The following is a 26,980-nucleotide window of genomic DNA, read 5'->3' as shown; positions in this document are numbered from 1 at the left end:
CAGATATCTACAGAACATTCCATCCAACAACCTCAGAATATTCATTCTTCTCATCAGCACATGGATCATTCTCCAGGATAGATCACATATTAGGTCACAAATCAAGTCTCAACAAATCAAAAAAATTGGAATTATCCCATGTATTTTCTCAGACCACAATGGATTAAAATTAGGAATCAATAACAAACGAAAACTGGAAACTATACAAACACATGGAAATTAAACAGTATTCTACTTAATGACATATGGGTCCAAGAAGAAATCAATCAGGAAATCAAAAAATTTATTGAAACTAATGAAAACAATGATACATCATACCAAAACCTGTGGGATACTGCAAAAGCAGTATTAAGGGGAAAATTTATTGCATTAAATCCTCACCTCAGAAGAATGGAAAGATGGCAAGTGAACAACCTAACACTTCACCTTAAAGAACTAGAAAAACAAGAACAGTCCAAACCTAAAGTTAGCAGACAGAAAGAAATCATTAAGATCAGAGCAGAACTGAATGAAATTGAAACCCAAAAAATAATTCAAAAGATCAATGAATCAAAACGTTGGTTTTTTTGAAAAGATAAATAAAATTGACAAACCATTAGCATGGCTAACAAAAAAAAGAAGAGAGAAGACTCAAATAACAAAAATTAGAAATGAAAAAGGCGATATTACAACTGATTCATCTGAAATACAAGGAATCATTCGAGACTACTATAAACAACTATACGCCAACAAGTTTGAAAATCTAGAGGAAATGGATAAATTTCTGGACACACACAAGCTCCCAAAACTGAACCATGAAGACGTAGAAAATTTGAACAGACCAATAACAATAAAGGAGATTGAAGCTGTTATCAGAAGGCTCCCAACAAAGAAAAGCCCAGGACCAGATGGACTCACAGCAGAATTTTACCAAACATTCAAAGAGGAATTGACACCGATTCTTTACAAACTATTCCAAAAGATTGAAACAGACGCAAATCTCCCAAAGTCATTCTATGAAGCAAACATCATCCTGATACCAAAACCAGGTAAAGATATAACCAAAAAAGAAAACTACAGGCTGATATCCTTGATGAATATAGATGCAAAAATCCTCACTAAAATACTAGCAAACAGAATACAGCAACACATACGTAAAATTATTCACCACGATCAAGTGGGCTTCATCCCAGGGATGCAAGGTTGGTTCAGCATACGCAAATCAATAAATGTGATACACCATATTAATAAAGTCAAACACAAGGACCATATGATCATCTCTATAGATGCTGGAAAAGCATTTAATAAAGTTCAGCACTCATTCATGACAAAGACCCTCTATAAGTTAGGTATAGAGGGAAAGTATCTCAACATAATTAAAGCCATATATGACAAACCCACTGCCAATATATCATCCTGAATGGGGAAAAGCACAGGAACTAGACAAGGATGCCCACTCTCACCACTCCTATTCCACATAGTGTTGGAAGTACTAGCCAGAGCAATCAGAGAAGAGAAGGAAATAAAGGGCATCCAGATTGGATAAGATGAAGTCATACTGTCCCTGTTTGCAGAAGAAATGATCCTATATATCGAACAGCCTAAAACCTCTACAAAAAAACTGTTGGAATTGATAAATGATTTCAGCACAGTAGCAGGATACAAAATCAACACACAAAAATCAGTAGCATTTCTTTTCTCCAATAGTGAACATGCAGAACGAGAAATCAAGAAAGCCTACCCATTTACAATAGCTACCAAACAAATAAAATACTTAGGAATTGAGTTAACCAAGGAGGTGAAAAATCTCTATAATGAGAACTACAAACCACTCCTGAGAGAAATTAGAGAGGATACAAGAAGATGGAAAGATATCCCATGCTCTTGGATTGGAAGAATCAACATAGTGAAAATGTCCATACTACCCAAAGTGATATACAAATTCAATGCAATCCCCATCAAAATTCCAAAAACATTTTTCTCAGAAATGGAAAAAACTATCCAGACATTTGTATGGAATAATAAAAGACCACGCATAGCCAAAGCAATGCTGAGCAAAAAAAATAAAGCTGGAGGCATAACACTACCTGACTTTAAGCTATACTACAAAGCTATAATAACCAAAACAGTATGGTACTGGCATAAAAACAGACACACTGATCAATGGAATAGAATGGAGAATCCAGAAATCAACCCACACACTTACTGCCATCTGATCTTTGACAAAGGCACCAAGCCTATTCACTGGGGAAGGGGCTGCCTCTTCAGCAAATGGTGCTGGGATAACTGGATATCCATATGCAGGAGAATGAAACTAGATCCATACCTCTCACCATATACTAAAATCAACTCAAAATGGATTAAGGATTTAAATATACACTCTGAAACAATAAAACTTCTTAAAGAAAACATAGGAGAAACACTTCAGGAAATAGGACTGGACACAGACTTCATGAATATGACCCCAATAGCACGGGCAACCAAAGGAAAAATAAACAAATGGGATTATATCAAACTAAAAAGCTTCTGCACAGCAAAAGAAACAATTAACAGAGTTAAAAGACAACCAACAGAGTGGGAGAAAATATTTGCAAAATATACATCTGACAAAGGATTAATATCCAGAATATATAAGGAACTCAAACAACTTTACAAGAAAAAAGAAGCATCCCAATTAAAAAATGGGCAAAAGAGCTAAGTAGGCATTTCTCTAAGGAAGATATCCAAATGGCCAACAGACATATGAAAAAATGCTCAACATCACTCAGCATCCGGGAAATGCAAATCAAAACCACACTGAGATACCATCTAACCCCAGTTAGGATGACTAAAATCCAAAAGACTCTGAACGATAAATGCTGGTGAGGTTGCGGAGAAAAAGGAACTCTCATACATTGTTGGTGGGACTGCAAAATGGTGCAGCCTCTATGGAAAATGGTATGGAGGTTCCTCAAACAATTGCAGATAGATCTACCATACGACCCAGCTATTCCACTATTGGGAATATACCCAGAGGAATGGAAATCATCAAGTCGAAGGTATACATGTTCCCAATGTTCATTGCAGTACTCTTTACAATAGCCAAGAGTTGGAACCAGCCCAAATGTCCATCATCAGATGAGTGGATACGGAAAATGTGGTACATCTACACAATGGAATACTACTCAGCTATAAAAACGAATGAAATACTGCCATTTGCAACAACATGGATGGCCGTTGAGAGACTTATATTAAGTGAAACAAATCAGGCACAGAAAGAGAAATAGCACATGTTCTCACTTATTGGTGGGAGCTAAAAATTAATATATAAATTCACACACACACACAGACACACACACACAGACACACACACACACACAAAAAAAAACCGGGGGGGTGGAAGAAGATATAACAACCACAATTACTTGAAGTTGACACAACAATCAAACAGAGGGGACATCAGTGGGGGGAGGGAGGAGGGAGGGAGGTTTTGGTGATGGGCAACAATAATCAGCCACAATGTATATCGACAAAATAAAATTAAAAAAAAAAAAAAACATTTCCGTCATCACAGAAAGTTCTATTGGATAACAGTGTTGAAGGAAAATTAACAAATTATCCATGGCTTGCCTTCTTCTTTCCTTTCATGAAAGGGTTAGCCATTTTCCCAGACTGCTCGAATGTTATTCTCTGAATGTATCGCCATTCTGTTTTTTCTCTGCAAAACTAAAACTAGATGTAATCATTAGTCCAAAGAAAATATGAGTGATTAATCTTTAAAATTTTGTTTGGCTGATCAATGAAAATCCTCAGCCTAGGTATCCACTGATTTCGTAAGTACCCAAATTCACTTTTCATTTTCTCTTACTTGACCTGTCTGCTGCATATGATACTTTTAAACACACGGTTCTTTTTTATTCTTTCCTCTTTTTGTTTATATGACACTGTGACTCTGATTCTTCTCTCTTTGGTTCCTTTTCTCAGGTTCCTTTCATAGGTTCTTCTCTGCTCCTCTCTTAAATGACAGCCTTCCACAGAGGTCCATCCTTATGATGCCAAATACCACATATATACTGAAGACTAACAAATCTAAAACCAGATCAGACTTCTAACCTAAGTTCCTAGTGATTATATTTACATGGCTATCCTACAAGCATCCCATCCCCCACATGTCCAAAATGAATCACTTCCCCTCTTGCACACTTGCCTCTACCCTAGCTCAGTGTGAGTCATCACTATCCACCATGCTTCTAAGCTAGAAACTTGGGAGTCGTCTTCATCATCCACACCAGTTCATCAATTCCTCAACATTCTACTTCTTACTTACCTCTCAAATTGATATTTTGTTTATTCCCAAGACTGTTTTTAGGTCCTTCACATTTCCAAGTATTTTTATAACTTGTTAATCTTTCTCCTTCCTATTTATCTTCCCTACTGCTGGATAATAATCTTTCTAAAATGCATAAGCTGATCATTTTATTCCCCTATTTAAAATCCCCCTAAAGCCCCACATTACTTTTGGCAAAAAATGCAGATATACCAGCATAATATAGTAGTGTCTTCCAAGTGCACCCCATCCCATCTTTCCCAGCCTCGCTTTCAGTCCTCAGCTTGGAGTCTTTGTTCAATCATGTCCAGGCACTTAACTACCCAGAATTTTCAGAATGCACCGTGTACTTCTCTTTCACCTCTGTGCTTTTGCACATCCTGTTCCCTTACTTGGGCTGATACCTCTCCCCTGCCCAACAGCCCACCCTTTTCCTGCTTGCTTGGCTGATTCCATCTTGCCCTTCAGAACTCCATTTAGGCCTCCCTTCCTCTGAGAAGCATTCCCTGATATCTTCCCTCCCCAGACTAGTTTTTGTGCCTTTCTGACTTTCCCCTACATTTTCATGGTATTTTGTGCTTTTCCCTACCATAGCTGTTATTTCCCTGGATTGTAATTGCATAGAAGTATTCAGTAATAATTTATGGAATAATCTAATGTGTTTCATCTCTGGAAATCTGTTTGAATTCACAGATCAATGAGCCATGTTATAGTAATCTACTATGTTCTTATAGGCGAAGATGCTGGAAGCAGATCTGGTTTCAAAGATGCTCCGAGCTGTTCTGCAGTCTCATAAGAATGGAATAGCATTACCCCGGCTCCAAGGAGAGTACAGATCCTTGACTGGTGATTGGATTCCCTTCAAACAGCTAGGTTACCCTACACTAGAAGCCTATCTGAGAAGTGTGCCAGCAGTTGTCAGGATAGAGACTAGTAGATCTGGAGAGGTAAGAAGGTAATCGAGTATATCAGAAATATCATACCAGTTCATAATTGCTTGTCTGGCACTTCCAATCTCATATCTATGATAGAAGTCAAGGTGAAAAGCACTAGTTGCGTGGTTTGAGATCGGTAGTGATAGAAAGTACAGCATCCACAGCACAGCCTAGATTCTGACGCCTTTTGTTTTATCCCTCAGATTCTTTATACTGTAAAATAAGATTTTAACCACGCTAAATAAAAAATTTTAAAGTTAAAGTTTACCCAATTTCAGTGTCAAAACAAAATAGCTGTATTGGAGGCCTTAACTGCTTAAACATCACACTCACCTATTACAAACCTGCTACAACTGTTTTTGCCAAGGTCACTAATGACCTCCTCATCATCAAATCTAATAGGCAGTTTAAATTCTCATCATTTGACTGTACTCATGTCAATTCCTGCTGTCTGGACCTAGCTCAATTCCTAAATGATCATTCATCACTTTTGATTATTACAGGGGCCTCCCTACTGTTCTCCCTCATCTCAGTCCCTTTCTTCTTTTTCATACTGATTTGATCATATTATTCTACCGTTTTAAATCCTTCATCTTCTCTGGAAGAAAGTATTTATAGCATGGGCCATTTGGTAATAGCAGATAAATCTTTTATTGCATGTTCACTGTGACCCAGCAGTCATATCTAACCATTGAACAGTATGATTGATATAGGCAAACTGCCACCCAAAAGACAAAAGAAAACTTGCCCTTCTCTCAAACACATAGTTTTCTGGCTACATTTCTATATACGTAAATACATAAACAGGTCTGGAGTGTTTCTCACCAAAACTTACTGTAATGATCCACTGCTGGAGAGGCAGTGGTAGAGGAGGAAATGGAAACCAGGATCAGGAGACAGGTCAAAGGGGAAGTTCATTGTATCTGTAATAATTTTTATAAGGAGAAGAGATAAATTAATTAAATACTGTATTAATAAGAAAGCATGCTTTGGCCTTCAGAGTCACTGATCCTCCCAGACAGATTTGAGATTTCCTTTTTGTCTACTTGTACCTGTACTGCATCAATTATAATCCTTGACACAGTGATTTCTGTTTAGTTTCTTTGCCTCTCTTTTTCCCTCATAAGTTTCTTGAGGATAAGGGACTATTTTTTTTCATCTCTAATATTTGGTACTTGGTAAGTATGTATTGAATCCATGAATAATCAAATGTCTGAATGAATTAGTAAACTAGAAATGCTTCATGTAGTTATTGTACTATAATTTACATAACTCTTTGTACCCCTGATTTGGACATTTTAAATGTTTCCAGGTTTTTGTTTGTTTGTTTGTATGTTTTATCACTAACTGTTCTGAGATTCCAAGTTTTGATATTAAAATATCCCCCTTTGTACATACTGGGTTAGGTAACTTTTTTTTCTTTTGAATTATAGTCTTATAATATATTCTCAGGAATAGAATTACTGGGCTAAAGAGTTGGAACATGTTTTGGCTTGTGATGTAAAGCCTCATTGTTTTCCTGTTCTTGATTTCAACTTAGAGTCAAAGACTTGAAAACTAGACAGGTCTTTAGAGATCATCTAGTCTCAATAGTCTCCATACTTCAAATATTTTTTCTAATATCCTATATACCATACCAATTTTTTAAAAAGAGATAGCTGAGTTTCTATGTTTTAAGCAGGTGTGGAGGGCCGGGGACTCTGCTTGCCCTCCCTTGCCCTCACATTCCTGCTAGTGGTGGCTCCTGCGACCCCTCTGCGGAGTTCTCTGGCCCCAGTGTGCACAGTTTGAAGACCCCAGATCTAAACCACCCCTGTTTTATAACTTAGAATACTGAGATTTGCCCAAAGTCACCCAGGTAATTTTTTGCAGGGGAAAGCCTAGAATTTAGTGGTCTTGGAGATGTGACATGACATAGTAGTTATGAGTACATAATTCATGAATTGGGAGTCAGAGAGATAGCCTCACTGTGTGACTTGGAAGGTTACTTAACTTTCCTGAGCCTCTGCTTTCCCATGTGTAAAATGGAGATAAAATATACGTCATGGATCACATGAGGTAATATGTGCAGATCACAGGTTTCTTTCAGTTCATTCATTAATTTCATAGTACCTAGTATGTTGTAGTTGCTTAATAAATACCTGTTTAAAGAATAAATGACATTTTCAGTTTGGCGGAAGATTATTTAATGTACTAGGCTGTGCTTGACTCCTCTGTAGAAAACAAGATCCACTTTTAAAAATTGGCCTCTAGGCAACACTGAATCTGAGAACTGTTTCTCCTCTCCCCTTGACTCTCATGAATAGGTTACCTGCCATGCCATGGCCTGCACAGAAACTGCAAGAATTGCTCAGCTTGTGGCTCGTCAGAGGAGTTCTAAAAGGAAAACTGGGCGACAAGTTAATTGTCAAATGAGAGTGAAGAAAACTATGCCATTTTTTCTAGAAGGTAGGGCCTTTTCATATGCTAAAATTTTTAGACCTGTCTGAATACATTGTCATATGGAATTACAGAAATATTGCTTGTATTCATGATAAACACCTATATTTGTTAATATTCATGTGTTGGGAAGAATCCTGAAAATAGCATTTCCATTTGAAATTATTAAGTGAATATGATAAAATTTTTAATTGTTAAAATTAATAATTATAAAACAATGAAATTATTAAGCTAACCTGACTTACTATGTGAAGTAAGTTCATAGTGTAAAATAACTCAGAGCAAATGTTAATTAAGCTCGTTATGGCAAAGTGTGGTTTTATTCTTTTAGGTCATTTGAGGAAAAGTCTCATGCAAAATGTTGGATGAGCCAAGAACCTATGATTTTAATGTTTTATTTAGCACATCATGTCTTTTGGTATAAAACCTGTATTTTCAGAAAAACATGAATTATACAGTACACAAAATTGTTATAGACAACTCAGCTGGTGTTTTCTGAACACTTATTTCAAGGAACTTACTATCAGTTCTAAAACTGTAAATTCTCAAATAGTTTAATGATAATACAAAACAGTAGATGACTGAATGCCACAATGAGCATTTTAGGCAAGGCAGTGGTAATTGGGAATGAGGGTGGCAGTGGAGCACTTCATGGTGAAAAGGGGACGAGTCCAGATCTCAACTGATGTGTACAATTTGGATTGATGGAGAAGAGATGGGAGGAATGACATATGGCTGAGTGTGCTGCATTTGTAAGAATGTGAGGTGGCTGCCACTGAAATGTTAAGCTGGTGAGTAGAAGGAAGGTCACAGGCTAGTCTGGTGGAGGAAGAACCTCATCTACTAAGTACTCACCAGTCTGTTCTCCTACTGACTAACCCTCCAGTGGCAACCTTCTTGTGTTCTTATCGACTGTTCTAAGAATAGAGACCAACAAGTCCGGTCAGGGAATTAATATGATGAAACTAGGGTTTGGGGAAGCAAACTGATTCCGTTACATATGTCTAACTTCATAGGAAAACCAAAAGCAACCCTCAGACAACCAGGATTTGCTTCAGCTTTTTCTATCAGCAAAAAACCTAATCCAGCACTGTTAAGAGACAAAGGAAACTCTCCTGGAGTTAAGTCTGATGCTGAAATGCCACCTTATGCATTACACACAACTCTAGGAAATGAAGCATTCAAAGACGTTCCAGTGCAGAGACATGTGACCATGCCTGCCAACAACAGGTATTTGGACTTTGACTTAAAGGAGAAGTTTGGTGAACTTGGGATAATAAATGTTAAAAAAGTGTGTTCAGGTTAAGAAAGAAATACTTTCTGTTGTTTTATCTATCACATGTAGTAGAGAAATGCATCATTTTTAGTCAGTCCACTTTTCCTGCTGCCTGAATGTCATTTTCTGAACATACAGATGGTCCTGTTTTTATAATGGTCCAACTTAAAATTTTTCGACTTTACAATGGTGTGAAAGTGGTTTGTATTCAATAGAAACCATACTTCGAATTCTGAATTTTGATCTTTTCCGTAGCTAGCAATATGTAGTACAGTACTCTTACATGAGATATTCAGCACTTTGCTATAAAATATGTAGGTTTTGCATTAGATAATTTTGCCCAACTGTAATCTAACATAAGTGTTCTAAGCACGTTTAAGATAGGCTAGGCTAAGCTAGAACGTTTGGTAGGTTAGGTGTATTAAATGCCTTTTTGATTTACAGTGTTTTCAACTTACCATGGGTTTGTTGGGATGTAACCCCATCATAAGTTGGTAATCTGCATTGCTGGAAATGTGTCCTTGTAAAATTCATTTTAAAAGCTTTCAAAAGTTGGTGTGAGGTGCTATTTCTGTATAACTTACAACTTTCTCTGGAAATCCTTTTTTTATGATTAATTTTGCAAGTCTTAAGTAAAATCTGATTGATTTACACACTCCACTTTGCTTCAGTAATTATGCCCATAATTATACAGTAGCATCAGGCATCCATGCATCAGAATGCTAGGATGGCAGAAATAAGACAGCCTAAAAGTCTTAGTTTGGGTACTGCCATTCGCTAGCCAGATACGTTAAATTATTTCATGTTTTGGATCTGTGGTTTCCTTGTTTGTTCAATGAAAATGTTAAACTAAATGATTTCAAAGTTTCTATCTGACTCTAAATTTTATGGTTTTATAAGGTAGCTCAGAGGTCAGCAAACTACAATTCATGGGCCAAATCAGGCCTGCTGCCTGTTTTTGTAAGTAAAGTTTTATTGGAACATAGCCATATTGATTTCTTTATATATTGATTATGGGTGCTTTTGCATAACATTGGCAGAATTGAGTAGTTGTGCAGACTGGAGAGCCTGCAAAGCCTAAAATGTACTTGTTGGACCCATTCCAGAAAAAATTTGCTGACCTCTGATGTAGCTGAATCAATATCCTATTTTTACTTTAAAACAAATTTTGTTGTATCATATCCCTTTAAAGCACTGTCCAAAAATTCCATTTTATGTAAAAGATTTTTTCCCAGGAACTTTACCCCCAGGTACTAGAATATTTAGGAAGAATTAATTTTTAAAAATGGTTGTGTAGAAATGGTACTAATTTTTTATAAAGTAACCCCTAAAATGTTTTTCATAAATAATATTACATGTATATCATTATGGTCAGTTATTGTAATTTTGATAAGATCTAGGAAATACATAGTTAAAACTTGGATCTTGACCCAAAGCACTAGTTGGGTCCAGTATGTGGCTGAGGTACCATTGTCTCCTCTTATTGTATGCCTAAATTTCAGGAACACATTTTGAATTGAATCTATAAAATGATGGCAAAACCAGACATCCTGGGTATTGGGTCCACAAGAGTAAATCTCCACTCTATGGTCTGGTGTCTCCTACCCCTTATCTAGTGGCACTGAGCAGCCCAGATAAATGCCTGCCATCCCTACAGGGTGGCACCAGCAGGGATTGCATGAGGGCCCCACCATCATCAAGAAACCCAAAGAGTGGGCCCAAGGTAGTGCTTTCTACTGTGCAGCCTACTGTGCTCCCACCCCTCACCTAGAAGTTCACACCCCAAGGAAGTGGATTCTGTCCCCATGGGAGGCACCAGCCGAGATCAGGCAGGAGTCCCACCAGCAACATGTGAATGTAACAAATCAGAATAGCACTGTAGGGGCTCTGAAAACTAAATTGTCATTGGAACCACAGCCCACAAAGGTGGACTAAGACCAACATGCTAGACGTAATTAAGTAGGGTAACTGTCTGCTAAAATAGGACATTTAAATAGAACCCTAACATATGTCCAGAATGTCCAGCATGCAGTTTTTAAAAAATCAGTCTTCATACCAAAACCCAGGCGAATTACAACTTGTATGAGAAAAATAGTCAACAGACACCAACACAAAGATGAATCACATATGGGAATTATCTGACAAGGATTTTAGCAGCTGTCATAAATATGCTTCAGTGAGCAATTACAAATACTTTAGAAACAAGTGAAAAAATAGAATATTTACCAACACATAGGACATAAAAAAGAGCCAAAAAATTTTAAATGCACTAGATGGGCTCAATAGCAGAATGAGAGGAAAGAATTGGTGAACTTGAAGATAGAACAATAGAAAATACCCCATCTGATCTGAACAACAGAGGAAATAGACTTTAAAAAAAAAAAGAAAAAACTAGCAGAGTCTGAGGGATTTGCAGGAAAATAAGAAAAGCTCTAAAATTTGTTTTGTCAAAATCTCAGAAGGAAAGGAGAAAGAGTGGGGTGAGAGAGTATTCAAAGGTACAATGGCTGAAAACTTTTCAATTTTATCTAAGAACATAAAGCTACAGATTCAAGAATCTGATCCAGCCCAAGTAGGATGAAGCCAAAGAAACCCACACCAAACAAATCATAATTAAACTTATGAAAACTAAAGACAATGAAAAAATCTTGCAAACAGCCAAGGAAACAATGTATCACTTGAGGGAACATCAGTTTTAAGGACAGTGGATTTCTCATCTGCAACCATGGAGGAACCATGAAGGAAGAAAATACCCTAACATTTTTTTTAAGTGCTGGAAAAAACCCTGTCAACCACAAACACTATATCCAGCAATAATATCCTTAAGGAATGATAGGGAAATAAAGACATTCTCAGATGAAGGAAAACTAGGAGAATTTGTCACTACCAGACTTTCTCTTAAAGAGTGGCTAAGGTACATCCTCTCAACAGAAAAGAATAAGATTACTTGGAACTTCAGCAAGGAGAAAACAAAATGTTTAAAAACAGGGGTAAATATAATAGATTATCCTCTTCCTCATGACTTTTCTTAAATCATACTTGGTTGAAGCAAAAATTCTAACACTATCTGATGAAGTACTTAATGCATGTACAAGAAGAACTTAAAACAATTATATTTATAAAGTAGGGAAGGCAAAGGGATCCCGACGCAAATAAGGTTTCCACACTTCACTTAAAGGGATAAAATACTGATACTAGTAGAATGTGATAAGTTATATATGTATATTGTAATGCCTAGAGCAACCAGTAAGGAAACTATATGAAGTGATAGACTAAGAAATACTATAAATAAATCAGAATAGAATTCTGAAAAATGTTTAAGTAACCCAGAAGAATGCAAGAAAAGAGAAATAGAGGAATGAGAAACAGAGGGAATAAACAGAAAACATAATAAAACGGCAGACCTAAGCCCCAACATAACAATAATTACTTTTAATGTAAAAACGCTTGAAATGATGTTCAACTTTATTAGCCATTAGGGAAATGAAAGCTAAAACTACAATGAGATATCATTATAACGTACCTATGAGAATGACTAAAATAAAAAATAGTGATAATACCAAATGCTGGCAAGGATTTGGATCACTCATACATTGCTGTTGGAAATGTACAATGGTACAGCCATTGTAGAACAGTTTGGGAGTTTCTTTGAAAAAAGTAAACAAAGAATTAATGTTGTTGAAATGTCCATTCTACCCAAAACAATTCACAGATTCAGTACAATCCCTATCAAAACTCCAATGCAATTTTTCACAGGTGTAGAAGAAACAATCCTAATATTCACATGGAACCACAAGAGACTCCAAATGGTCAAAGCTATCTTGAGCAAAAAGAGCAAGGCCAAGGCATCACACTATCTGATTTCAAAATCTACTACAAAACTATAGTAATCAAAACAGCATGGTACTGGCATCAAAACAGACATATAGACCAATGGAACAGATCAGAGAGCCTAGAAATAAATCCCGTTATTTACGGTCAATTGATTTTCAGCAAAGATGCCAAGGACACACAATCAAGAAAGAACAGTCTCTTCAATAAATGGTGCTGGAGGCTGGCTGGTTAGCTCAGTTGGTTAGAGTATGGTGTTGGTAACACCAAGGTCGAGGATTTGGATCCCTTTACAGGCCAGCCACCAAAAAGAAAATGGTGCTGGGAAACTTGATATCCATATGCAGAAGAATGAAATTAGACCCTCAAAATGGATTAGACACTTACATGTAAGACCTGAAACTAAAACTTCTAGAAGAAAACATAGGGGAAAGGCTCCATGACATTGGTCTGAGCAATGATTTTTTGGATACAACCCCAAAAAGCATAGGCAACAAAAGCAAAAATAGGCAAACAAGATTACATGAAATGAAAAAGCTTCTGCATAGCAAAAGGAAACAGTGAAAAGACAATCTATGGAATGGGAAAATATATTTGTAAACTGTACAACTGATAAGGGGTAAAATATCTAAAATATATGAGGAAGTCAAACAACTCAATAGCAAGAAAACAAATAATGCAGTTTAAAAATAGGCAAATGACACTGAGTAGACATTTCTCAAAAGACATACAAATGGACAACAGGTGTATGAAAAAGTGCTTAACATCACTAATCATCAGGGAAATGCAAATTAAAATTACAGTGAGATACCACCTTACCCCCAATAGGAGAGTTACTATCAAAAAAAAAAAAAAAATGTTTCAAGATGGTGGTGGCTGCGGCAGTTGGCGCGGAGTAGCTGAGGTGGAAAAGGTGGCCAGTGGGCCTCAGGCAGCCGGAAAACTTGTGGACCTTCCTCTTGCCATCTCTTAAGGGAGGACCGCTACTGGTGGCCGGTCTGGGGGCTGACCGCCACTTTACCCTCGGCAGGAGAGGCTGCCTCATTTACAGGCAATAGCTTTGAAGAATGGAGCAGGAAAACCTGGTCGACTTCCTGGGCGAGGCGGTGCCGAGCAGGGTCTTGAAGGCCCAGCTGATAGACGAGGGTTGCAGAAGACACGTCCCAGCCCAGCCTAGTGCACACAGAGTGGGGAGAGGTGCGGCCAGGGAGGCGGAGACTCGACAGAAACCACACACCCGGTGGGGTCGCCACTGCATGATCCAACAGCCCGGGCCAGAGCGCACGGAACAGGGAGAAGTCCTGCACGGGAAGTGAAAGCTCAGCACAGATTACACACCCTGTGGTATGTGATCCAGCAGCCCAGCAGAGTCCAAGCTGACCAGAGAGGTGGCTCCCCGGAGAGGCCCAAGACACGAGGCAACCATACACACAAGGCACTAGAGGCCAACTGGGCAGTCACGGAGGTAGCCATACCAAATTGGCAACCACAGCAACATCTTAGTTAGTCAATAGTCTCAAAGCGGTGGACTGTGAAACCCCCTGCCACAATGAATAAACATCAAAAAAAAGATACCAGAAATACAAAAAATCAAGAAAGTACACCACCAAAAGTTAATAAATCTCAAACTCTAGATCCTATAGAACAAGAAGCCCTTGAAATGACTGACAAGGAATTTCAAGTGATAATTCTAAGGAAACTGAATGAGATACAAGAAAACTCAGCTAGACATCATGATGAAATGAGGAAAAGTATACAGGATCTGAAAGAGGAAATGTACAAGGAAATGAATGTCCTGAAAAAAAAATGTAGCACAACTTGCTGAACTGAAGAAGTTATTCAGCAAAATAAAAAACAAAATGGAGAGTTTAACCAGCAGGCTTGTCGAAGTTGAAGAGAGAACCTCTGAACTTGAAGATGGGCTGTTTGAAATAACACAAGCAGACAAAAAAAAAGAAAAGAGAATCAAAGACATTGAAGAAAATCTGAGAGAGATATCAGACAACCTTAAGCGCTCAAATATCCGAGTCATGGGTATTCCAGAAGGGGAGGAAAATGGAGATTGCATTGAAAACATATTCAACAAAATAGTGGCAGAAAACTTCCCAGGTATAGGAAAAATCACAGATCTTCAGATCCAGGAAGCTCAACGATCTCCAAACGTATTCAACCCAAAAAGGCCTTCTCCAAGACATGTTAGAGTCAAATTGGCAAAACTCAGAGACAAAGAGAGAATCATAAATGCTGCAAGAGAGAAGCGTCAAATCACCTATAAGGGAGCCCCAATCAGGCTAACATCAGACTTTTCATCACAAACCCTAAAAGCTAGAAAGGAATGGGATGATATATTCAAAATACTAAAAGACAAAGATTGCCAGCCAAGAATACTCTACCCTGCAAGGCTATCCTTCCGAAATGAAGGGCAAATAGTATATTTCTCAGACAAACAAAACCTGCGGGAGTTCACTACCACACGACCACCCTTACAAGAAATCCTCAAGGGAGTACTGGGTTTGGTTCCTGAAAAATAGCTACCACTGCCATAAAAACCCAAGAAAAATCAAAACCCACTAGTATAATAAAAATGGCATTCATGAAGAGAAAACAAACAAACAAAAACGCTATCTACAACCTAAGGAACCAACAAACACAGAAACCAAACAGTAAATCAGAAAGCAAGGAACAAAAGACACCTAAGACAACCAAACAACCAGTAAAATGCTAGGAATAAATCAACACCATTCAATAACAACTCTTAATGTAAAAGGCTTAAATACCCCAATCAAAAGACACAGACTGGCTGACTGGATCAAAAAGGAGGACCCAACTATATGCTGCCTTCAAGAGACCCACCTCACCCATAAAGATTCACATAGACTAAGAGTGAAAGGATGGAAAAAGATTTACCATGCAAACAGAAAAGAAAAACGAGCTGGAGTACCTATTCTTATATCTGACAAAATAGACTTTAAACTAAAAACCATAAAAAGAGACAATGAGGGACACTGCTTAATGATAAAAGGACTGATCCATCAAGAAGACATAACAATCATAAATATGTACGCACCCAATGTTGGAGCAGCCAGATTTATAAAACAAACTCTATTAGACCTAAAGAAGGAAATAGACACCAATACCATAATAGCAGGGGACCTGAACACCCCACTGTCAATATTAGACAGATCATCTAGGCAACGAATCAGTAGAGAAACACAAGATCTAAACAATACTCTAGACCAATTGGAATTGGCAGATATCTACAGAACATTCCATCCAACAACCTCAGAATATTCATTCTTCTCATCAGCACATGGATCATTCTCCCGGATAGATCACATATTAGGTCACAAATCAAGTCTCAATAAATTCAAAAAAATTGGAATTATCCCATGTATTTTCTCAGACCACAATGGATTAAAACTAGAAATTAATAACAAACGAAACTCTGGAAACTATACAAACACATGGAAATTAAACAGTATTCTACTTAATGACATATGGGTCCAAGAAGAAATCAATCAGGAAATCAAAAAATTTATTGAAACTAATGAAAACAATGATACATCATACCAAAACCTGTGGGATACTGCAAAAGCAGTATTAAGGGGAAAATTTATTGCATTAAATCCTCACCTCAGAAGAATGGAAAGATGGCAAGTGAACAACCTAACACTTCACCTTAAAGAACTAGAAAAACAAGAACAGTCCAAACCTAAAGTTAGCAGACAGAAAGAAATCATTAAGATCAGAGCAGAACTGAATGAAATTGAAACCCAAAAAACAATTCAAAAGATCAATGAATCAAAACGTTGGTTTTTTTGAAAAGATAAATAAAATTGACAAACCATTAGCATGGCTAACAAAAAAAAGAAGAGAGAAGACTCAAATAACAAAAATTAGAAATGAAAAAGGCGATATTACAACTGATTCATCTGAAATACAAGGAATCATTCGAGACTACTATAAACAACTATACGCCAACAAGTTTGAAAATCTAGAGGAAATGGATAAATTTCTGGACACACACAAGCTCCCAAAACTGAACCATGAAGACGTAGAAAATTTGAACAGACCAATAACAATAAAGGAGATTGAAGCTGTTATCAGAAGGCTCCCAACAAAGAAAAGCCCAGGACCAGATGGACTCACAGCAGAATTTTACCAAACATTCAAAGAGGAATTGACACCAATTCTTTACAAACTATTCCAAAAGATTGAAACAGACGCAAATCTCCCAAAGTCATTCTATGAAGCAAACATCATCCTGATACCAAAACCAGGTAAAGATATAACCAAAAAAGAAAACTACAGGCTGATATCCTTGATGAATATAGATGCAAAAATCCTCACTAAAATACTAGCAAACAGAATACAGCAACACATACGTAAAATTATTCACCACGATCAAGTGGGCTTCATCCCAGGGATGCAAGGTTGGTTCAGCATACGCAAATCAATAAATGTGATACACCATATTAATAAAGTCAAACACAAGGACCATATGATCATCTCTATAGATGCTGGAAAAGCATTTAATAAAGTTCAGCACTCATTCATGACAAAGACCCTCTATAAGTTAGGTATAGAGGGAAAGTATCTCAACATAATTAAAGCCATATATGACAAACCCACTGCCAATATATCATCCTGAATGGGGAAAAGCTGAAAGCTTTTCCTTTCAGAACAGGAACTAGACAAGGATGCCCACTCTCACCACTCCTATTCCACATAGTGTTGGAAGTACTAGCCAGAGCAATCAGAGAAGAGAAGGAAATAATGGGCATCCAGATTGGAAAAGATGAAGTCAAACTGTCCCTGTTTGCAGAAGAAATGATCCTATAAATCGAACAGCCTAAAACCTCTACAAAAAAACTGTTGGAATTGATAGATGATTTCAGCACAGTAGCAGGATACAAAATCAACACACAAAAATCAGTAGCATTTCTTTTCTCCAATAGTGAACATGCAGAACGAGAAATCAAGAAAGCCTGCCCATTTACAATAGCCACCAAAAAAATAAAATACTTAGGAATTGAGTTAACCAAGGAGGTGAAAAATCTCTATAATGATAACTACAGACCACTCCTGAGAGAAATTAGAGAGGATACAAGAAGATGGAAAGATATTCCATGCTCTTGGATTGGAAGAATCAACATAGTGAAAAAGTCCATACTACCCAAAGTGATATACAAATTCAATGCAATCCCCATCAAAATTCCAAAGACATTTTTCTCAGAAATGGAAAAAACTATCCAGACATTTATATGGAACAATAAAAGACCATGCATAGCCAAAGCAATGCTGAGCAAAAAAAATAAAGCTGGAGGCATAACACTACCTGACTTTAAGCTATACTACAAAGCTATAATAACCAAAACAGTATGGTACTGGCATAAAAACAGACACACTGACCAATGGAATAGAATAGAGAATCCAGAAATCAACCCACATACTTACTTCCATCTGATCTTCGACAAAGGCACCAAGTCTATTCACTGGGGAAGGGACTGCCTCTTCAGCAAATGGTGCTGGGATAACTGGATATCCATATGCAGGAGAATGAAACTAGATCCATACCTCTCACCGTATACTAAAATCAACTCAAAATGCATTAAGGATTTAAATATACACCCTGAAACAATAAAACTTCTTAAAGAAAACATAGGGGAAACACTTCAGGAAATAGGACTGGGCACAGACTTCATGAATATGAACCCAAAAGCACGGGCAACCAAAGGAAAAATAAACAAATGGGATTATATCAAACTAAAAAGCTTCTGCACAGCAAAAGAAACAATTAACAGAGTTAAAAGACAACCAACAGAGTGGGAGAAAATATTTGCAAAATATACATCTGACAAAGGATTAATATCCAGAATATATAAGGAACTCAAACAACTTTACAAGAAAAAAGAAGCATCCCAATTAAAAAATGGGCAAAAGAGCTAAGTAGGCATTTCTCTAAGGAAGATATCCAAATGGCCAACAGACATATGAAAAAATGCTCAACATCACTCAGCATCCGGGAAATGCAAATCAAAACCACACTGAGATACCATCTAACCCCAGTTAGGATGGCTAAAATCCAAAAGACCCTGAACGATAAATGCTGGCGAGGTTGCGGAGAAAAAGGAACTCTCATACATTGTTGGTGGGACTGCAAAATGGTGCAGCCTCTATGGAAAATGGTATGGAGGTTCCTCAGACAATTGCAGATAGATCTACCATACGACCCAGCTATCCCACTGTTGGGAATATACCCAGAGGAATGGAAATCATCAAGTCGAATGTATACCTGTTCCCCAGTGTTCATCGCAGCACTCTTTACAGTAGCCAAGAGTTGGAACCAGCCCAAATGTCCATCATCAGATGAGTGGATACGGAAAATGTGGTATTATCTACACAATGGAATACTACTCAGCTATAAAAACGAATGAAATACTGCCATTTGCAACAACATGGATGGACCTTGAGAGAATTATATTAAGTGAAAAACAAGTCAGGCACAGAAAGAGAAATACCACATGTTCTCACTTATTGGTGGGAGCTAAAAATTAATATATAAATTCACACACACACACACACACACACACACACACACAAAACGCGGGGGGTGGAAGAAGATATAACAACCACAATTACTTGAAGTTGATACGACAAGCAAACAGAAAGGACATTGTTGGGGGGGAGGGGAGGAGGGAGGGAGGTTTTGGTGATGGGGAGCAATAATCAGCCACAATGTATATCGACAAAATAAAATTAAATAAATAAATAAATAAATAAATAACCCACAAAATAACAAGTGTTGGCAAGGATGTAGAGAAAAGGGAACCTTGGTACACTGTGGGAATGTAAATTCGTACAGCCATTATGGAAAACTGTCATATGATACAGCATCCCACTAATGGGTATATATCCAAAGGATGTGAAATCATCTATGTCAAAGAGATATCTGCACTCCCATGTTCATTGCATCATTATTCACGATAGCCAGGACATTGAATCAAACTAAGTATCCATCAATGGATGAATGAATAAAGAAAATATGGTATAAATACACAATGGAATACTTACTATTTGGCCTTGGAAAAGAAAGAAATCTTGTCATTCTCACCACAGAAAAATTATAATGTAAAGTAATACATATTTTAAATAGCTTGGTTTAGCCATTCCACAGAGTACACATATATCAAAATATCATGTTATGAGCCATACATATATACAATTTTTGTCAATTAAAATTAAGGATGCAACTACTGTATGACCCAGCAATTGCATTCCTGGGCATTTATCCCAGAGAAATGAAAACTTGGTTCACAAAAAATTCCTTCACAAATGTTCATAGTAACTTTATTCATATTAACCCAAAACTGGAAACAACCCAGATGTCATTCAGTCGTTGAATGGTTAAACAAACTCTAGTATATCCATACCACAGAATAAATCTCAGCAGTAAAAAAGGAATGAATTGTTGATACAACAACTTTGATAGATCTCATGGAAGTTATGCTGAGTGAAAGAAACTAATCTCAAAAAGTAACATATTGTGTGCTCCTATTTATATAACATTCTTGAAATGACAAAATTATACAGATGAAGAACAGATTAGTGGTTGCCAGAGATTAGAGGGGAAAAGGGGATGTGGTGGCTGTAAAGGGAGAGCAAGAGGGAGTCTTGTGGTGATGGTACAGTTCTGTATGTTGATTGTGGTAGTGGTTACATGAATCTGTACATGTGATAAATTGCACAGGATTACAAACACACACACACGTGCGTATAAAACTTGGGAAATCTAAATAAGCTCTGGCTTGTAACAATGCTAGTTTCTGATGGCGTTTGCTGTTGGCCAAAGGCTGTCTTTAATTTCTTGCCACACATGGGCCTTTCCAACATGGCTATTTGCTTTATCAAAGCCAACAAAGGAGAAATTATGCTAGTAAGGTGGAAATTAGAATCTTTTGTAACCTTATTATTTGTAATCCCCTCAATTTTGAAGTATTCTACTGGTTAGAAGCAAGTTTCTCATGGGAAGGCGATTACACAAGGCTGTGAGTACCAGGAAGTAAGAATCTTTGGGGGCATCTTGGTAGCTGCTTGCCACAGTCTGTTTTCCCAACTATTCCTATAGTCCAATGGAATAGGGGCATGTTTCTCTTGTTTATCATTGGTCATTACTGTCTGACACATAGTAGGTCTTAAATAAATATTTATGAGATATAATAAATACGTCTTTAATAAACATCAGATGTTTAGATTTTTTTTGACAGCCTAAGTGTCTTTTAAGAAACAGAATAATAATCTTTTATACTTATTATTGGATCTCTGTCATCTCATTTTCTTATGTTTGTATTTCATGTGTTCTTGCAATTTCCTTCATTAAGCTTTCTCTTGCTATGTGGATTTTTTTCTTTCCTCTCCAGTAGACCCATCAATGCTTGAACCATAGTGATCCCTTCCATAGTTTCTTGGTACCCTCTTTGCTCATATCCCTCTGCCTTTTAGAGTCCTCAGTGCTGATTCAAAGCAGGGGAAGGTTCCACTTTACGTTTTTAGGGCTGGTGGAAGGAGTTCCATCTCCCTACCAGTTCTTCAAAAAAGTAAGAGTTGGATATGTTTTTGGCAACTTCTGTTATTACCCAGATGCATTGATACATAAATATGATGCTTTTATAAGTGCATACACTTTTATTGGTAGCCTACAATCTATTTCTTTTAGAATTATGAAAACTTTAAAAGCAAATGTGTTTTATTCATAGAATTTATCTAATTTTTAGAGTATTTCATACTATTCAGAAATTGGGAAATATGTGCACTGTGTCACTGTCACCAGCTATAGCCCCATACACATTGCTGGGCAAGATGTAGTCATCGATTCATTCAGTCACAATCCATTCAGTCATTCTTACAACTTTCACTGTCCTTTTCATGTACCAAGCACTGCCCTAGGCACTTGGAACACAAATAATGAAGACACTTAGAGTCTAGTGAGGGAAAAAGACATGATGTATGTGTGTGGTTTATTTCTTTGTCCTCATATTTGGAAAAATGTTCCCACATGTATCTGATATAATTTGTATAAAAGTTATTTTGTTGAGGGTATGAGGATCTGTTTTTTGTTTTTTTTTTCTAAGTAGTTGTTCCCATCAGTCCATCCCCTGTCTGGTTTAAAATGTCACTTTTATTATGTGATAAGATGTAATGTAAATTGAATGCTTTTAAGCTCTCACATTTTACTTATCTGTCCAACTATCTTAAATGCTGTAACTTTTTTGTAACTTTATGATGCATTTCAATATCTGTTGATTCAAGTCCTTCATTTTTTGGTTGTATTCCAGAATATTCTTTATTTTCAACTGTTTGTTCTTTGCATGGTTGCTTTATTCTGTTTTGCTAGTCCTGTAAAGGTGATTAATTGGAATTTTGACTTCCAAGTTCTCAAAGAAGGTTTCAAAGACCTACTTTTAGTATACTTTTTTGAAACATACTTTTAATATACTGATGGAATATAAAACATGAAAGATGATGCTAGGTCTCATTTTCAGTTTTTTTCTGATTTTGATGAGAAAAAATGGCTTGATTTGCTTTCAATGCTGCAGAGAGCGTAAGGAAAAGTATAGTGTTTAAACCATGGTATAGACTTTGCAATTTGAATTTTATTTTACTTTTTTTTTTTATACCTTAGGTTTAGCCAAAAGGCATCTCTTCCACCACCTTTTCAGATGCCTCACTCAAGAGCCTCAACAAAGGAAATGAGAGGTATGTTTTCTAAACCTTATCTTCATGATGCATATTGGCTTCTGGAGCGTCAGAGCCCCAAGAAAAATATCTGGTGATGGCTTTTGACATTTGTTCTCACCTTTTCCTACTTGGAATATGTCTCTTTAAATTGTGAGCTGCTCTTAAGAGAAAATGGTACCTCCAAGGATATCATCATTATCCTGACTTGAGCACTTCCTCACACCAGACCTACTCTGTTTCACTTTCATGTATCACCTGCAGAAACACCTGTGTCCTTCCTCATCCTCTTACTCACTATGGGGTAAGGCCCTGAGATTTTGGAGGCTGGGGCCTCACTTAAAGGAAACCCCTGTTTTAGATTAAAGTACATAAATATGGGACTTATTTAAACTCATAAGAGAGTTTCAGATACTCTACCACTTAAAAATTGGCACCCTAAAGTGTGTGCAGTGACCACTGAGCATCTGAATATGAATATGAATAATAAAATTCAAAAGGGTTGCTAATAGACCAATAGGAAACATGATAAAGTCAAAGAATCTGAAGGTTAGACATGAACCCACTCATTCTCTTGCCTCCTTTAACCACTGTGTAAATCTTCTGCTCAAAGACCCACCCAGAGGGAAACAGTGTTTTCAGATCAGTGTTTATAGTGTGTGAAATGTAAATGTGATTCTACGTGATTTGCTGTTTTAAGTGTGTTTCGTACTGACTTGAAATTCTTTTTTTCCATAAAAACACATCTCTAGTATTTCTTATGGAAATTAATTGAACAATATGATTTTTGTTTACATAAATTATTTTTATCTATGAGTTTTCTGAAACGTGACTACTTGATAAAGTTGAATATCCTTTTTGAGGCTTAAATTAGATAAGCTTTTTCTGCAGAAACAAGAGGATTTGTTTTAGGAGGACTGCAATCACCTACCATAGCGGATATGCATGTATATACAACATCTCCTTCATGCTGGCAGCCCATTTTACTTCCCTAAGTTGTTTAACATAAGGTACAGACTCTTAGGCAGCTCCATTGGCCCCACAGAGCAGGTGTATTTGCACATTCAACTGTGGGTCAGCTGCTGACATTCTCTCATTGAGGGAGAGACTGACCAGTTACAAGAAACTCATTTTTTCTTTCTTCCCAGTCCTTTTATATTATTATTTGGGAAGACTTAAATAAATTAGTTATGCCCTTAATAGGAAATATATGTTAGCATCTTGGACGCTTCTGTTTTCTGTGCCAGTCTTTCTTGGCAAGACCAAGTCTTCATGCTCTCTGGTGGGAAGAGCAGAGTCAGCATCCAGGCGTCCTCAGGGAACAGTTCGTCCTTTGGGTTCCTGGCATCTTCAGAGGCCACTATCCCCAAACCAGACTGTGTGTCATTTTAAAAATGAAAGTTAGTGAATTTCAACAGAAATTCTATCTGATTAAAATATGAATATTTTTTGCTTACAGATCATAATTTTTAACATACTCATTTGTATCCCAGTGAAATTTTGAAGAGATTTGGAATGAATTTCATAGTTCTTAAAATACCAGAACTGTCAGCTATAGTGAACACTCAAATTTCTTTATCATCTTAGGATGTTAACATAGGCATTCTAAGTTTTAAATAAAAAAGTTAATGTAAGAGAGCTAGCAAAACTTTATAAATATACACATAGCAAAGATAAGTGATTAATATTAGGAAAATAAAAACAAATTGCTAACAGTTATCTGTTGGTTCCAAACCTTTTATTTATGTTTATATGTTTATGAACTAAGACTAGGATGATTATTGTAGGTGGATAAATTTTTACTTCTGTGTATTACTAAATTATTCATGCTCATTAATAAAGGGGAAAGATGATCATAATCTTAAAACATTGACAATTTTTTGTCTTCTGTAAAATGTTCTCGATCTTACTATTAAGGCTTTATTTTTATGCTTTGTAGAATATAGCTTTAAATTCAGCATTGCATACATACCAATATTGCCTAAAACTTAGTCTTCCTTAGTTGCAGGTAGAAAGTGCTTAGTTAGGGCCGAGCCCGTGGCGCACCTGGTAGAGTGCTGCGCTGGGAGCGCGGTGAGTCTCCCGCCGCGGGTTCGGATCCTATATAGGACTGACCGGTGCACTCACTGGCTGAGTGCCGGTCACGAAAAAAAGACAAAAAAAAAAAAAAGAAAGTGCTTAGTTAAATTATTATTTTCATTATTCTTTATATAGCAAGATCATCCTGATGTTTAAAGTAAAGCAAAATAAAGGAGCTAGGTTCCTTCTGAGGGTGTCTGTTGACCCTGCTGGTCATTTTAAAACTTAAAATGAGTTTGTCATAGTGGTGCGTTGCCTAACCCTGCTCCCTTCTAAATCCCTCAGCCCCCACAAACCCCACAGTATAGCAAACACTGAGGACATAATACTAGGTAATGGGGGTAATCTAAAATGTTAAGCATTTTGGTTAATTCTATCATTTTTTTAATTTAAAGATAATTTAAATCAGACTGTTGAAAAACCAAATATCAAGCCTCCTGCCTCTTATACTTATAAAATGGATGAGGTTCAAAACCGCATAAAGGAAATACTAAACAAGCATAACAATGGCATTTGGATATCTAAGCTTCCACATTTTTACAAAGAGTTATATAAAGAAGACCTTAATCAAGGAATTTTACAACAGTTTGAACACTGGCCTCATATTTGCACGGTATGTTTTTGCTTATTCCTCCCTTCTGATGCCCCCTCCCTGCCCATCTTTCAGATCTTGAGTCATATTGCTTTGCATCCAAGAAGCACGAAGCACTTTACATATATTGCCTCCTTAATCTTTATTTCTAAGGTTAACATATTTTTGTTCTTATTTATAGGAGAAGTATATTAAGGTTGAAGGCTCTGTTGTTGAAATTGCTGTTTTTATATTTTTTGCTTTAAATTATTTTTAAAATGCATTTAATATGTAGTAATAGGTATGCCATTTTGTATTGATAGAACTGCTGCTAATAAACACTGATAGCTTTGCCATTTTAATAACTTGAGCTTACTGGTAATAATTTTTTGTTAGCCTCAAATTTTGTACACTTATTCTTGAGCATTTCTAAAGACTTTCAGCTAAACAAATTTTAGTTATTTTGGCTGATTATTTATACAGTACCTTATTTTTATTTTAAAATTAATATAGTGTCTATATTTAAAATTTTTGTAAACTGTCTTTGGAGAAAAAATTGAAACTTGAAAAAAAATATTGAAAATGATTTATTAGTTTCCATAGCTGTTCCTACTTGGGAGTCTATGATTATAATATGATGATGGATCAGAACAGTTTATTAGCAATATTAGTTTAGCCAGAGATAGAGACAACTAGATTCTTAAACCAAAGTAACTAACTTTTAGATGTTTCTTAATGTTTTTATTTACATAAAATAAATTCAAAATGTAATTGTTTTAAATGGTAGCACTAACAGCTACTTGGTGCTTCTAAGCTTGTAGAATTAAATATGCATGAGGAATATGTATCTTTTGATAGAGGGCTTTTATTTCTTTAATGTATATTTTGGCCCCCAAGCCTGCTGGGCAAAATGTGGGCCACTCCCTCTTTGTAAGTACTTAACCTAAGGAAAGCATGTGTTTTTGTAACCACTCTTTCCTCCAGGCCACTGTCACCCACTTGAGTCTCATACCCACTTTCGGGTAAGAATCATTCATTCATCCATCCATCTTATTTGTTCACCATTCACTGTGCACCTACTTGTACCTGCATGTACCAGTCACTACTTTAGGTGCTAAGAACATGGGTGATTAAGACACTTAGAGTCTAGTGAGAGAAACAGATACAAAAAAAAAATTAGGGCAATGTGACAATTGTTAGAGTACACATTGTGAAGTGGGAAAACAAGAAGAAATGTCAAACTCTGGAAATATGGCTCTGTTTCCCTACTTATAAATTCAGGAATGTTTAACTTTCATAAGAATGTTGCCTCTAATTTATATGGAATGCAGGGTTTGTTCTTATAATGAGAATTCCCAAGTTTGCTTTCCCATTCATTCTATTTTTACTCCATTCTGGGAAGAATTTTCTCACTGGGTGCAGTGTTAGTAACATTGATGTGCCTGCTCAGACCTCCCTATTCCTGAGGAGACTTTTGAGAAATTTTCACCAGCCTGCTCAGTTTGAAAGTTCAAGGCCTGGCCCCTTCATGGAATGTATATGGTACCTTTATTTTTTAAATCCATTAACATTCATGAACTTTATAGCAAGTTTCAATGAACTTAGAGCTTTTTTTATTGTCAAGGTAATACATATAACTTACTATTAAGCTTTGATAAAAAAAAAAGTCTTCTTTAGAGTAAACATTTAAAAAATAAACTTCACAGGTTCTTTGTAATGGATTATGTTGCTGGTTATTTATTATTCTATGATAATAACTAGTATTTGTGTAGCTTTAATTTATGGCTTTTTTGGAGAAATTTTCATCGTTACTCTACCTGTCTCCAAAG

General features: G+C 36.6%; 1 protein-coding gene across 3 annotated transcripts in view; it reads left to right on the top strand.

Annotated features, from left to right (window-relative positions):
• Positions 1-26,980, top strand: part of TDRD7 (tudor domain containing 7) — an 81,746-nt gene that overhangs the window by 11,738 nt on the left and 43,028 nt on the right. For 2 of the 3 annotated variants that reach the window (XM_063082096.1, XM_063082095.1), the window contains exons 2-6: positions 5,020-5,232; positions 7,527-7,668; positions 8,676-8,889; positions 22,449-22,522; positions 24,976-25,193. In XM_063082096.1, the coding sequence (XP_062938166.1) occupies positions 5,026-5,232; positions 7,527-7,668; positions 8,676-8,889; positions 22,449-22,522; positions 24,976-25,193 (855 nt within the window). In that variant the 5' untranslated portion in view covers positions 5,020-5,025. The remainder of the gene's footprint in view (positions 1-5,019; positions 5,233-7,526; positions 7,669-8,675; positions 8,890-22,448; positions 22,523-24,975; positions 25,194-26,980) is intronic. The other variant, XM_063082094.1, reaches the window with a different exon arrangement.

This window comes from Cynocephalus volans, chromosome 17 (assembly GCF_027409185.1).
Source record: "Cynocephalus volans isolate mCynVol1 chromosome 17, mCynVol1.pri, whole genome shotgun sequence".
Classification (NCBI taxonomy): domain Eukaryota; kingdom Metazoa; phylum Chordata; class Mammalia; order Dermoptera; family Cynocephalidae; genus Cynocephalus; species Cynocephalus volans.
The sequence above is the reverse complement of the archived record's forward strand: the minus strand, read 5'-3'. Positions and strand labels throughout refer to the sequence as shown.